The following is a 14,375-nucleotide window of genomic DNA, read 5'->3' on the forward strand; positions in this document are numbered from 1 at the left end:
CTGTGGAACAGGCAAAATCCATTCATACCCCCTAATTCTTATTTTGCAGGCGCTATCTCACTGAGCTTGCTTTTGTGCTGGTATAATTACTTAATCTGAGCACTCCTAGGGTGAATTACTTTTGTGTGCAGAAAGCAAGCACCATTGCTTTGATTCAAGCTCCCAAAGGGGAATTGAGGCTAGGTTTAATTTTACTGTTTTAAAGTTGCAAATGAATGTCCATTGTCAAAAGGGCCTCACATCTCTGTGTGTGCTTCTGTCTAAGCTGCAGTGTATTTTTGGTTTTCATAGTCATTATTATGGAAATAAATACAGTATGTTCAATTTAGAGTAAGATTTAACCCCCTTTCTGTTTCCTTACTTCTTTAAAGCATTTTATGGATGGTGTAGGGAATGATCCACAGTGCATTAGTGCAGAGTGTGTAGTGTGCTGTTTTCTGTTGTTTGCTGTTTATAATGGGCCTGTGCAACACTTAACTAGAATGGAGGCCCATCAAGGCAGACCGATAAGGACCTAGGGATCCACCATAGTCAATTACCGCAAAGTGCCAAGTTCAACTCAGCGGGCCTTTTATGAAGTACACCAGCTGAGTAAACAAATTAATCGTACGGCTGTGGTTCCCCAATCCAGCCATGCGACCCGGGGCAATCATACATCAGACAGAGTGAGTGTCTGTCTCCACCAGGAAGGGTCCTACTATTAAAGACAGGCAACCACATAGGACTCATTAGCGATTGGCCATCACACTTATTCTGCTTCTAGACTCCACTGTTCTGTTTTAATAGCTTTTAACACCCCGACACTGGCTTTGTGTAAAGATGATGTTTAAGAATTCTGCCTTTTCCAAACAGAAAAAAAAGCTTGTCCAAATGAATATATCTTTAAAACAAAAATCATGGAATAGAAGTATTCTTGACAGGTATTTGTTTTAATTAAACTTCTGTACTGATAGAAAGAAGGAAACAGTTGGTTTACAGGTGCACATGCATGAATCTGTGTTTTGAGTACAGCTGAAAAATGGAAGGAATTGTAAAAAAAAAAAAAAAAAAAAGGATCTTTTCATGTTTTCATGTTTCCTTTTTGTTATTTATTACCCTTGAAATCGTAGTCCAATATGTGCTGGTGTCATCTTCAACTAGTGTAACAGCCTCGAAAACTGCTTTAAAGCTGCATACATACTGGAAGCAACTTGCGCAATGTGGGAACTACAGACCATAGAGTGTGAATAATATTCTGCGACTTCAAGCAGCTATGGGCAAAATAAATGCAGGCGAAGTGGGAGGGACCCAAGACCATTTACTGATGTCGCCTGGTAATAAATACATTAGAGGGTTACTTGGGCAACCGGAGCTTTGAATGTCTACTAGCGACCAGCAGCCAGCTTCAAAGTGACAAGAAAAGCCCCCAAAACAATTAATAATTAAAAATGAAATAAAGCAAGAATGCATAAAATGAGAGTATTTACAATGTAACCACAGTTACTTAAACTAGTCTTTTTCTTTCTTCACTATCTTCCAACTTTAAATCTTTCCATTATTGGTTTGCGATTGAATTTCTGTACCATTAACCAACACAAAACGAGACTTTAAAATCACAACACACCACTTGTAAGGGCCTCTTGGAGTGTCGACACTTTTAAGCCTTTCACATCATTTCACACTGTTTGTGAATAGAACGTTTAATTTCCAACAGTAACAAGAAAACACGCACTGATGGTGGCGGTTCAGGTGGTGCAGAAAGAGTAAGAGCAAGGTTAGTGGTCAGATCCCAGGTCGCAGCTTCTTCAGATAATGATTGCAGCTGTGCCTCTTTAGCCACACACACACACACACACACACACACACACACACACACACACACACACACACACACACACACACACACACACACACACGTTTTAAATGTATCTCCTTGCTCTTTGTGGACAGACCAGACTGTGGTCTAGTAATCACTGTAATGTACAGTCGTCTGCTGCACCAACGGTATATGTCTCTGCATGAGCATGTGTGCACACACATTGTTTCACAGAGACAGAACCAGAGTTTGGGCTCACATTTATCTAAATTTGCAATCACATTACTCCAGGTTTAAACTAAGTTATAAAATTGTATTGCTTAAACAGCAGTTTGTTCAAAGCTCTAAGGGACAAAAGTTATTTGGTGAGTTTGAAATGGTTTGAATACGTTATTGCCTATTTCAGGCTCTGGAACAATGTGTGTTTATGTAAGCACAAAATCTGAAGTACAGTTTTAATGCTGGCAGTTTTAGGCCATATTTGGCTCATTGGTAATAAATTAATAAGCGCTGCACTGTGCCACAGAGAAAATCTATTCATAATTAAATTATAATATTCAGTAAGTAAATAAGTAAAGTAAGTAAATAAAATCATCTGTTAATAAATCAAATGATTTTTTTTAATAACCTGATTTCCATTCCACCAAAACATTTTGATTTCCCTCATATTCTTATCTTCATAGTGCCTCTGGCAGCTTAGGCATCAGGGCACCCATTTCATAAATGATTACCATTTCCCATTATTTTCCATTATGAGTACCAATCTGCTTTGGTTATTTAACAATTTTTATCTGCTTTTATACATGTTTGGTCTCTGCTCTGCTGTGAAAAGGTTATGTCACCAAACTGTGCACCCAACAGGATTTAGCAGCATTTTAATCGGAATCTGATGGCAGCTGGAAGGTTGTTATTTTCTGCTGGCAGTCATAAATCTGATCCAAACCACACTTCATAATCCCAGTGAAGCAGGTTTGGAGTGTTTACAGTGAGATTATGTAACCTTTCGAAGAACAACTCACAAATGTTTCCTCTTCATTTCATAAACAGCTTTTTAGCTTAATTGAGCACACGACACAGTTTTGCTGCCATAGTCTTACTCGGTCTGGCATGACCAGTAGTCGGTGTTGGTAGATGTTTGCGCACTTTGGATAGATGCTGCTGTGCAACTGATATTTACTTGATAGTTATTAATACTGTTACATTTTAGCGTTTATTATTTTTTATACTGAAATAGTCCCAAACGTTTATTTTGATGGCCCATAAAACTTTAAGTTTGAGCCAATTAGATGTTTCCCAATCCTGCATGTCATCAGCAAATTGCTTGAGGATTGTGAGTAACAGACCCTTAACTGTAGTGGGTCCAATGTCTGAATGTCCTCTGTGCCCATAAAATATTAGCATTAAAAATTCAAGGCATATGCCTAAAGGAAGAGTTACTGGAGTTGCCACTGATCGAAGTAAAACATTAATTTAGTCAGTGCTAAAACTTAGAGCACCGTATCAGCAACCATCGTAAGCATGTTGGTGTTTTTGAGTTGTGACATAATGATTCATGTTTTCTGGGTGATCCTTTCACCCAGGATGACCGTGACGAAGGTCACAGGACGAGTAATAAAATTACTGGAGCGTTACTGGAGCTTCAACCTCTTTTTGATCCTTTCACTCTCCAATAAAATATACAACACTTCCTAGAATTCAGTTTGGTTAAGTATTCAGTGTAAGGGTCAGTATTATTGATTTTATGTCAGTTTCCAATTCTAAAGTTGATGATTTCTGATATAATATCCACAGCTGCTTTTATATGTTTATTTGCTTTGCTTGGATGGATTTTTGGTAGTTAACAGTATGTTTGGATTCCAGGATGATAGCTCCTCTTGTTGATTTTTCTGCCCAGTTGATTTCTTCTGCTCTGTTATTGCGTTATTACTGGAGTCAGCCCTTCTGGGCAGTGACTTTATATGTTGGTGTCATTTATATCTGCAGTTTCCATAATGTTTTTCTCCGATCCAGAGGAGTTGTGTTTCTGTAACGAGCACTGCTGTCGTTCTCTGTTGTCAGATCTTCCGGAGGTGTTGGCTGGTGTTCAAGAAAGCCTCCAGTAAAGGACCCCGTCGGTTAGAGAAGTACCCAGATGAGAAGGCAGCCTACTTCAGGAGCTTCCACAAGGTAAACAAATGACTGGAATACATCACTAAGATCATTATTTTTTTATTTACTGTTTGTCTTGATGTCTTTTTTGGTCAATAAAATGATTATTGAGTACTGGATCAACATGATTGATTGTAATGATCACCCTCTAGCTGTGATCAATAGGAGCTTTGGTTATAAATTAATCTGTCAGTTACTTTCTTGATTAATCAGTCTGTCTTCCTATAAAGTAAAATGTCAATCAAATTTTCCCAGCCCATGGGAATGGCTTAAGTTACTGAAGGCAAGGAGTCCAAAACCCAAGAAAAATTTGAAATAATATGCAGAAGACTTAAAAAAATGTAAATGCTGAAGCCAATGATCATTGTTCAGCGATTTTTAATATTTTCTATTTAAAAAAAGAAACAAAAAATCCATCTTCTTAGCTGTGAGGATTACTTTTTTTAATCACAAAGGTAATATCTGTGTGCTGTAGATTGACACCTAATTAACTGAAAATAAGTTCCTGTTCCAGGTGCAACAGATTTAGATAACAAAAGAAATGTCAGGTACTTACATCATTTTCCAATATGTTTAGAATCTCACCTGATAACAGGACATCGACCCTTTTCTCTTTTTCACTCGTCTCAATAATTTTCCTCTTAACTGCTTTGGTCCTTTGCTCATACTGAGGCTGCTGGCTTGTGGCTGGGGGAACTGTTTTCGTGGTTCAACTGCAGTTAAAACAATTTAATGTACTTTCTTGCTGTACCAATCATGCAGTAGTTAGCCTAGTGTTGGAGAGAAAATTCTCATTGTGGGTGGTGAGGTTTAGGGATGCCAATGTCACTCAGCTCATTGGTCGATCATGACGGTGAAATATTCATAAGCTCAAGAGTGTGATTCTTGATGATTTGGTAACAGCCCGACCTTTTGTCTGATGTAATCATTATATGTCACTTTGTATTTGACACTACTTAAGTTGATGAAACTGTAACCTATATACAAAACCATATGTGCAACACCCAGTGGCTATTTAAGGTCATTAGAGGACCTTGAAACTGAACGTTTCTCCATTCTTTGTCTTCTTGAATACCAAAAGAAAATTAAACCTGTTGTGTGACTCCTCAGGTAGCAGACTAAGGTATTGTCTAAATGCTGCTGACGTTGACACGCAGAGCCCAATTACAGGACAACAGCCAAGAGTTTCTTTTTGCAATTTGACCAACTGGTGGAATTAATTTGCTTCGTCTCATAAAATCTGACAGAAGTGGTCCCCCTGTAAAAATGAGACGCTCGTCTTCTTTAAACTACAGAAACAAAAGTCTCATATGAACTGATTCTTAAGAAAGTTCAGTTTCTAGTATGACTTCTAAGAAAAGTATCTGCTGCTTATCTTTTAAGATTATGTTACTCATGAGGTGTTTTTTACACTGTATTAAAGGATTATGGCTATGGAATAAATGATATAATTGTGCACAACTGTGGCTTGTTTTCATCTTGATATATTAAGTTCTGTCCATTGGCCTCAGATGATGAAGTTAAGGATCTATTAAGACACAGTTTGCAACTTTATCTCGTCCTTTGGGGCCTTTTTTCCTCCCTTCAGAAAGTAATAATCCAGAGTATAATATCGCACTCCCTGCCTCTTAAGCCCTTTGAAATACTCCAATTATGGCTCATTATCATGGTGAGTGGAGATGATGTTAAAGGAGTAGCACTGTCAACTATGTTTTATCATAATGAGGGGAGATAACCGCAGATAATAGGGGACCGTGACATCAGTTTCTCATGAGACGGTATGTTTGAGAAAAGATTTAGTACTCTTTACACTACCTATGATTATGAGTCAGCTTTGGGATTTTTCATTTCTGGTAGAAACTAGCATTTTTTTTTTCTAGTTTCCTCAATTTCTGAGAATGCTCGTATGCAAGATCCATTTCATTAGCTTGCTTTGTCGCTATAGTATCAGCCATGTATTGTGAATGAAGCATCTCTATGCCTACTGCATCATGCTGTCACACGGGGCATCCTGTGTGGCTGTAACTCCCCTCCCAGAGGAATCTCATACACCCAGTGCTGGAGTGAGCGATGAGTGCACACATGCACCAGTGCGCCTGGTAATGCATCGCCACAAAGATCAAGAAAGGTCCCGTCTGAGGGCTTCATTCAACGCTGCAGTGCTTTGGGGGGAAATAGGCTGCGCTGGTGGCTGATTTACACAATCAACACAAAGGGGATTGGCTTTTTTCCTTCTTTTCTTTTTCTTTTTTTCTTTTTCCCCTTCTCTGTGCCACTTGTCTCCCTCTCCCAATGCAGCTTTTGCTGTCTGAGGAGCACTGGTCCACGCAGTAAAAAGTCCCTGAATATTTTTAGCTCTCTGAAAAGTTGTTCTTCTTTGGGCTACATTTTCTGAGCTCTCCTGAGGTCCTGACAGAAGCAGTTAACATGAAAAGATGGAGCTGTAGCTAAACGCCTAATTTGTACACATGGATGTGGAACTAACCAGTAAAGCAAGGAGGGGTGATCAGATTGAGCGTCACTAGTGCAGCTGTTTGCTCCACCACTTTGGTCTATAGCTCAGCAATTATTGTACATGTTGTTTTACAGTTTTTATATAGATATCAAACTGCTTCTTTAATCAATCTAATGGAATGATGCAGCATTTTTTTTCCTGTTAAGTCAGAATTCAGCATAATCTTGCTTGTCTACTCGTCTGAACAAAATCATGTAGCATCAAGTCCCACAACCATATTTCACACACAGTGAGTGTAAAGAAATTAAAAACAAGGCATATGATATTGTTTAAACTGAGGATGCAGTACCTATTATTATGGACAGTTCATGCTAGTGAGCGCAAATTCTTCTGGGAATGTAAAAATATTTGAGTTCATATCATTAATTTAGAAGTGTTGTTAGGGGTAATATAGTTGTATGGGAACAGTGTGAAGTTTAAGCTAGCTATGAAACTCTATGACCAAGACTTTGCTTAATAATAAGCAATTAATTTTTTCCGGTCATCATCCGTTATCAAGGTGGATGTCAAATTGTTGAAGCTTTGTTCCTATGCATCGCAAAGTCTAGGATAATAGAGACAAATACCACAAGATGATATCTTGTCATAGTCCATTGTTACACTGTACTGTGCAAAGGTCTTATTTTTTGCTTTCAGGGAGCCAGACTTTCTTGTCTGGAGCAATAGCTGTCCAAGCTTTCTGAAGGCCTTCACTTTTTTCACTTTGGACATTGGCTCCTTTTCACTAATTTTCCAGTTCTTGTACTTGACCATTTTTAGAGGAAAGTTTTTTGTTTGTTAAGCTACTTAAGACTGACCTAAGAAACAATTTCAAATTGTATTTTCAGCTACTTTGTTACTTGGCTTAAAAAAAAAAAATATCTACAGCAGTCCTTGGGAAAATCATGTCCCTAAGAAACAGGAAGAAATCCAGCAAAGACCTGATACAGGACATGAGCATTGCATTTGGCCCTTCAGTTGATCCATCTACTTCTCATCAGAAATGGTCTCAGTGGAAAGGTGGCTGTCCAGAAACCATTATTAAGTATGGAAAACTGAGGAAAGGCTGAGCTAAACACAATGAAACACTATCAGTCATGGATTGGCCTCCCCAGAGCCTAACCCTCGACATTATTGAAGCAGGGGATCATCTTGACAGAGAATGGAACAAAAGGCAGCCAAAGAAGAGCTTTGAATGTCCTTCAAGAAGCCTGAAGAACTATTCCTGAAGACTGCTTAAAGAAATGACAAGAAAGCTGGCTGAAAGTGTTCAGGCTGTGCTGAAGGATAAAGGTGGTCATGCCAAATATTGACTTTCAAGCTTGTTAGAATTACAAGCTCTTCGCTTTATGCACCATGTTTGCATTTGTGTTCCCAAATGTTTGAAATAAGGAATATTTATTTATTTTTAGATCTACATGCAACCATAATACATTTTACCTTTATCTGATTTTGGAGACTATAGAAAGAGAGCAGTACAGCAGTATATTAAGCCAACCATGTTTGGTTTTTTTTGTTTTTTTTATTATTATTTTCACAATAGGAAACTACTGTTTAGGATCACTGTGAAATAACAGTTTCATGCTGTAAAATTGTACTTTGCTGTGATTTAACAGGAAAGATTGTTAGTCGCTAGATGTTGAAGCCACCTGATGGAGAACAGCTGATGTATGCTAACACTGGCATTTGTAATCCTAGCTTTCAGCACCATGTCAACCACTGAAATTCTATTACATCCAGTTCACAGTGACACTCAGCTGCCTTTCAGTCACTTTGCCTTCAAAATACTGTACCTGCATAACTAATTCCACTCTCTTCAGTCTCAGCAACTCAATATGTTTCATGCTAATTAGCAAATACGATCACGCCAGAGAAGATGGTACCTTTTTTTTTTAGCATGAGTGAGACTACACTGAGCCACTAGTACGACTACATTTTCAGTTTTCTGAACACGAGATTTCACTTGCACCTCATGCCTGCTATGCATGAAAGCTAAACATGAATAAAGATGAAGAGGAAAGAATGCGAGAGGAAATAGGTCTCATCAGAAATGATTCACTATGCTTGGACTCTAGCGCCTCAGGCTGGGAATGCACCCAAAATCTCTCATTTCACACAGATAAAGACTAAAACATGCGCAGTTACACACTAAACACAAACAGAGGAAGAAAGAGATGAGAGGCTGGTGACATTCATTGCTCAGAAATTCCCAGTGTTGATGCTTACTTTGTGTCAGTTATGAATTGCCTGCCTGAGGACAATTTCATACCGTATCTCATATGAAATATTTAGATACCATCTTTGAGAGGGGATAAGAAAAACAAACAAACAAAAAAAAGAAACTCATGAAAACCCATTTCTTATCTTTCAGTATTATAGTCTCCGATTTACTTCATCTTTTCATCTTCCTTGGATTGTTGCTGAAGCACTTTTTTTTTTTAAAAATCTGTTAAACTTCAGTGTTGAGGGGAAATGTGTTACATCTAATGCTATCAAAGAGAGAAATCTTAGTCCACATATGCTGTTTGTGTATAAGGTCTGGTTTCTTAACCTTGAACAGTCAAGCTTTACTATACAGGCAGTAAGCCCAGCTAATTCATTCCCAACAGTCTGGCAAACTGCCCACAGTTAGCACACAATGGACTACAATAATGTAATGGGTCTTATCTACTAGGCAGAGTGAACAGAGGGAAGACTGTTGAACAAAATGGCCTGTAAATGCAGTTGATATTCAATTAAATGTAATCTTCTGTTTTTTTTTATTCACTCAATCAATCTCCTATTAAAGTGATTTAGATGCTTATGATCGCACTCTTTCCTATTGACTGGAAGGGCAGTTTCAAGGAGATGAACAATAGATGTACAGTGTATACAGGAAGAGCGCCAGGTCACATTTATTCATAGGGTCGCTTTTAAAATAACTAACGTGTTACACATGACACTGCGGCAGGTTTTATGCTGCAACAAGCTGACATTGTGTATGACTTCTTACTGTTCCCAGCTGCCTTTTGTAATCAGCAGAATAACTACTTAGATTTATTTATCCCTTAATATCACCCCCCATTTCTTTTTTTCTTTTTTAAATTCACTCTTTTAATGCTAAGCCTCTAACTGCCATTGCACTTTCAGCAAAGCTGTGCAAGATTGCAATTAAACCTTGCTGCTGCAGCTGCTGCTGGTGGCTGTGTTCATTCAAGGTAATATGCTGCTGCCACACTCTCTTTCCCTTTTTAGATCACTGAGCTCCATAACATCAAGAACATTACCCGGATGCCACGGGAGACAAAAAAGCATGCTGTGGCGATCATCTTCTGTGACGACACGTCCAAGACATTCGCCTGTGAATCAGGTAAAGTGCCCTTTTTCCCCCCCCCTTTCAGGCAAAAATCAAAATTACTATATTTTTTAGCCACTTCAGAGTGAGGAAGGTGAGGACAGCACTGATTTCAGGTGTGTCATTTCTTAAAAATACGTCGGTAGGTGCAAGGTGAGGACTGGTGGTGTGGTTTTTTTTGAAAAGTTTCAATAGAAGTGGAAGGAGATTGAGAAGTGAGCGGTTGAAGGAGAGAGACAAATAGAATGAGATGAAGGAGGCAGTGGAGAACTGGAGTTTAGCCAAGTGATGCTCATTTGCCGCTATATTAAGAAGTGGGAGGATCTGTTCCGAAATATTGATTTTCATAGTGCAGGTATGAAAACTGATATTGGGCATAATTTGTGGCGTGTTTCAACTCAATTATAGACTGTAACAATAGAGATTGCTTCTAATACGTGGATAGGAAGCCAAAAAGCTGCACACGGTCGGTCTTTGAGTGCAAAGCCGAGGGTTAGGTAAGGTGGATGCACCTTAATGAACATCTTAACTCTGGCCTTGTAGGTGTGTGTTTGGGTATATGTGCATGTGAGATATAGAGATGGGGAGTGGTGAACTTCTGCATGCCTTCACTCCCACCCCTCTCTCTGGTGGCTCAGCCCTATCACCTTTTTGTCCATCAGCCTTGCACATCCCATATCCTTCACTTACCCAAGTATCACACGATGCCCATAAGTATTAAACTTGCAACTACTTGCTTACTACTGTATCGGACTTTAATTAGCCGTGCTGCCTTTTCATTAGTGCAATGTCAGTGGGGGTATGGATTTAAAAACTGTCAATTTTAGAGCAAAGTGCAAACATTTTTGAAGATATTCATACAAATATGCCCCCCCCCCCCCACCACCACCACCACCAAAAAAAAATAGCTGTTTACTATTTTCTAAAAGCAAAAAAAGATCAGCAGGTCTCATGAAGCTCTCTTGATATTTTATTTTTAAAAATAATCATTTGATGCCTCTGCCTAACAGCGCGAGGTTGTTTAGTGTGCTGTTGAGGAAACCTGGGATGGAACGATGGAAAAAATAATTTTCAATTTTTGACAGCTTTGGGTACATCTGACAAATATGCACGTAAAGAGAGATGAGTATGACCTGAAGAGATAAGAGTCCTGTCAAGTGTGTCAACTCTTTAAATTCCACAGCTGAATCGGGCCTGACAGCACGTATACAACTGGATATACATTTTGTATTTGTCTGGATAATGGCACCCTCTCCTGAAACAGGAGAAACCTCTTGATTTGATTCTCACATATCCTCTCACTCCAGCTGCCAACACAAAATGCCGCTCCATCCTTTTCTATAACACACCTCCACACTGAGACATCTTCCTGCAACATCTCTTCATGCATGGCACACGGAGCTGCGAGGTTGCCTCTGTGCTGATGAACTGTTTGTTTAGTTGATTTTCCACTCACTGGTCTTAAAAACTGTGGGAGTTTAGAGGCCAGGAAGGCCATGGCAAGTGAATAAGAAAAGCTGAATCTGGAGAGACACGAGGAAAGAGCTCAAATTCAGAGCTGCTGGTGCTGCCTGTAAATGTGTTGATCTGAAGTTTTGCTTTCCTGTATGTGTGAATGAAATGCTTCAGGCAGCAGCAGACCTTTCCCTCACCCTGCAGAGTAATGTAGATCTGTCCCATTGACAATGTTTGTCAGAGCTGATCTGACAAACAGGTTGTTTTACAATGCCAGCGATAACGCCAGAGAGTCTGAGCTGGAAGACAGGCGAAAGCCTCGCGCGTTTTACACGAGCATATAATGATTTTTTTCTTTTGATTAACAGAGAAACATGGTAGAGTTCGCACACTTGCACATGTGTCTCTGCACACATGAGTGGCCATAGTTACAAATCCCAGTGCTCCCCAGGGCTAGGGAGCTTCACAAAGATAAACAACTCTGGCGTTTGGCTCATTTCGCACTTCACTGACTTTCACCAAACGCTCACGTAAGACAATTGGAAATCTTCTGCACTGTAAACACTATTTTTCTGACTTAACAGGAGGGAAAATTGGTATTCGCACGTTAACACACTACCACACTACCACACACACTTCCAGATTTGATTCATGAAATCATTTGTTTCCACTTAGCCTTAAATTTAAAAAAAAAATCTGTCTTACAATAAATGTTCATCTTTTTCAGCTTTCATGCATAGCAGGCGCAACTTGTTACACCCAGCTCAGTTCCTTAATCCAAGATTGTTGTTTTAACAGGAACCAGTAATTGTTCTAATTGTCCAGAATTTCCCAAAATTGTTAAACGATGCTCAGTCTTTGTGGCATAAAGGTCGAGCCTCTATGTTACTGATCATAAGGCTGAAAGTTAAAGCTCCAACACCAGTGCTCTTAACCCTGCGTGCTCCAAGGGTGCCCTGCTGTGGCTGACCCTGTCCTCCCCCAACACCTTATTTATTCTTTAGTTTAGTTTTAATTAACAATAATAACCTTGCATGTGGCAAATAAAGCCTTGCGAGTGAGAATATGTCCATATGTTAAATTTGAACACAGCTGGCTCACTCAGGTCATTACAGCATTTCAGGAAGATATTGGATTATGTAAAACCTGAGCTGTACCTGAAGTGGTACCTTTACTTTGGTTTCTGTAGGCATTACATAAAGAAGATATAGTGAAGATATGATAAAGCAGATTAATGCTTTAATAGTATTGGATGGTGTTTCGTGGATAGTGGAAAGAAGCCCTAAAATGAATTAAACTTAACAGAATAGTTCAGTATTTCTGAATATATGCTTGTTTTTTTTTTTTTTCTGCCAAACATTAGATATAAAGCCAGGGATGTAACCAGGGTTTAGAAATGAGTGAGGTCCAGAATTTTTTTTCTCTTATTCTATCATATTTAAATTGCTCCTGTGCTCCAGTGACCATTAGGAAAAAGCCCCACTTCTAAAGAGATTAGGTCCTAGAGTTGTAATACAATCAAAACCAAAAATGTTGTACTGTAAAGGACTGTATTCTGTACAGACTCCCTCGTTGGGGGAGCAACTGTGTATGTTGCCTGTATAAAACAATGGAATAAAACAAAATTATTCCTTTACTTGAAATTAAAATAGCACAAAGAAAAATGTAACGTACTCTATGGCTCTGGCCCTGCTGTGCCTCTGATTCACTCCTCCTGCCAATTATTGTTCTTCATGAGTCATGCATCAACTTAACCTTCTAAACACAACCCAATCAGAGGCTCTGCAGGGCCAGAACTATAATCTTGTAGTGTCTTTTCAAAGTAAAAGCCATCTACAATGGCACACATTGATTTTGGCTTATTTTTATGGGCTTGTTTTGAAGAAAAAAAAAAAATTACAAACTCCAGAGCTTTGTGACCTCATAGCTGGTTAAGGCCATGCATAAAGATGCCACTGCCATCTTTCTACACTAAATATGACCCTATAGCTGGATGATATGTACCCCAGCTTAGCTTACCTTACCTTAGACTGCTTGCAGAGCTGGAAACATCCACACTCACTTGGTCAAAAAGCAAAGAAATCATAAAATAAAATAAAAAGATTATTAATTAATGCATGCATTTCCTTTCTAGTTAACAAGCAAAACCCCTTCTTCAATTTAGAAAATAGCTTATTGATTGTCTGAATAGATTATGACTAGTTGCAGTTTGACTCTGGCCATATCGTTTTAGATGTGCTACTTCTACTGTATAGCCTGAGTATTGGCAGATAATGGAGGAGAAACCCAGCCTTCATCTGATGTTGGCTGTTATAGAGCCCACTGCCTTTTTTAATCGGGACCAAATCAATCAGACTGGTCCCCCCAGTCCCTTAACTGTTAGCTGTGCTCTTGGCTTGTACATGTAACACATTTCTTCTGAAATTCCTTGGGTGGTTTATGTGCACGTGTACTGAATGTGTAACAACATAAACAGCCCAGCTGTGATAGTATAACATGTTTTATTATGTATACAGTGCGGAGGAGGTGTGTCTGTGGTTTATGGTAGACATTCCTTCATGCTGTGGTGCTGTGTGGCTATGTGCAGAGCTGGATGCAGAGGAATGGTGTAAGCTGCTGTGCATGGAGTGCCTGGGCAGCCGTCTCAACGACATCAGCCTGGGAGAGCCAGACCTGTTAGCAGCGGGGGTGCAGCGGGAGCAGAACGGTGAGTGCCCAATTAGTCCCTGCTAACACAGGGCTACCACAGACAGCCATTCAGGGTCAATCTCTCTCACTCAGCCTGCCACCAAGCAGTTAGTTGTTGCAGTCCAGGCCTTTATACATTAAAGCAACTAAGACCTCAGAGGGTTAGGTGAATAGAGAACAGCTGCCATCCAATTAGGCCTGGCTAATAATGGCCATTTTTTGTCAATACTTGATTCGATGTCCCCTGTTACAGCCCTTACTTACATTACCACATGAGGGTCCAACTTCAGACTTCAGGATGGGTGCATTAAATGAAACGTGTGTGTGTGTGTGTGTGTGTGTGTGTGTGTGTGTGTGTGTGTGTGTGTGTGTGTGTGTGTGTGTGTGTGTGTGTGTGTGTGTGTGTGTGTGTGTGTGTGTGTGTGTGAGAGCACAGGTCACAGGCTGTGGCCGGAGCTCTG

General features: G+C 39.5%; 1 protein-coding gene across 2 annotated transcripts in view; it reads left to right on the forward strand.

Moving 5' to 3' along the window:
- dok6 (docking protein 6) overlaps nt 1-14,375 on the forward strand; it is a 50,913-nt gene that overhangs the window by 23,691 nt on the left and 12,847 nt on the right. For both annotated transcript variants that reach the window (XM_030757081.1, XM_030757082.1), the window contains exons 2-4: nt 3,854-3,961; nt 9,672-9,786; nt 13,814-13,933. In XM_030757081.1, the coding sequence (XP_030612941.1) occupies nt 3,854-3,961; nt 9,672-9,786; nt 13,814-13,933 (343 nt within the window). The remainder of the gene's footprint in view (nt 1-3,853; nt 3,962-9,671; nt 9,787-13,813; nt 13,934-14,375) is intronic.

The sequence above is a fragment of the Archocentrus centrarchus genome, chromosome 20 (genome assembly GCF_007364275.1).
Source record: "Archocentrus centrarchus isolate MPI-CPG fArcCen1 chromosome 20, fArcCen1, whole genome shotgun sequence".
NCBI lineage: Eukaryota > Metazoa > Chordata > Actinopteri > Cichliformes > Cichlidae > Archocentrus > Archocentrus centrarchus.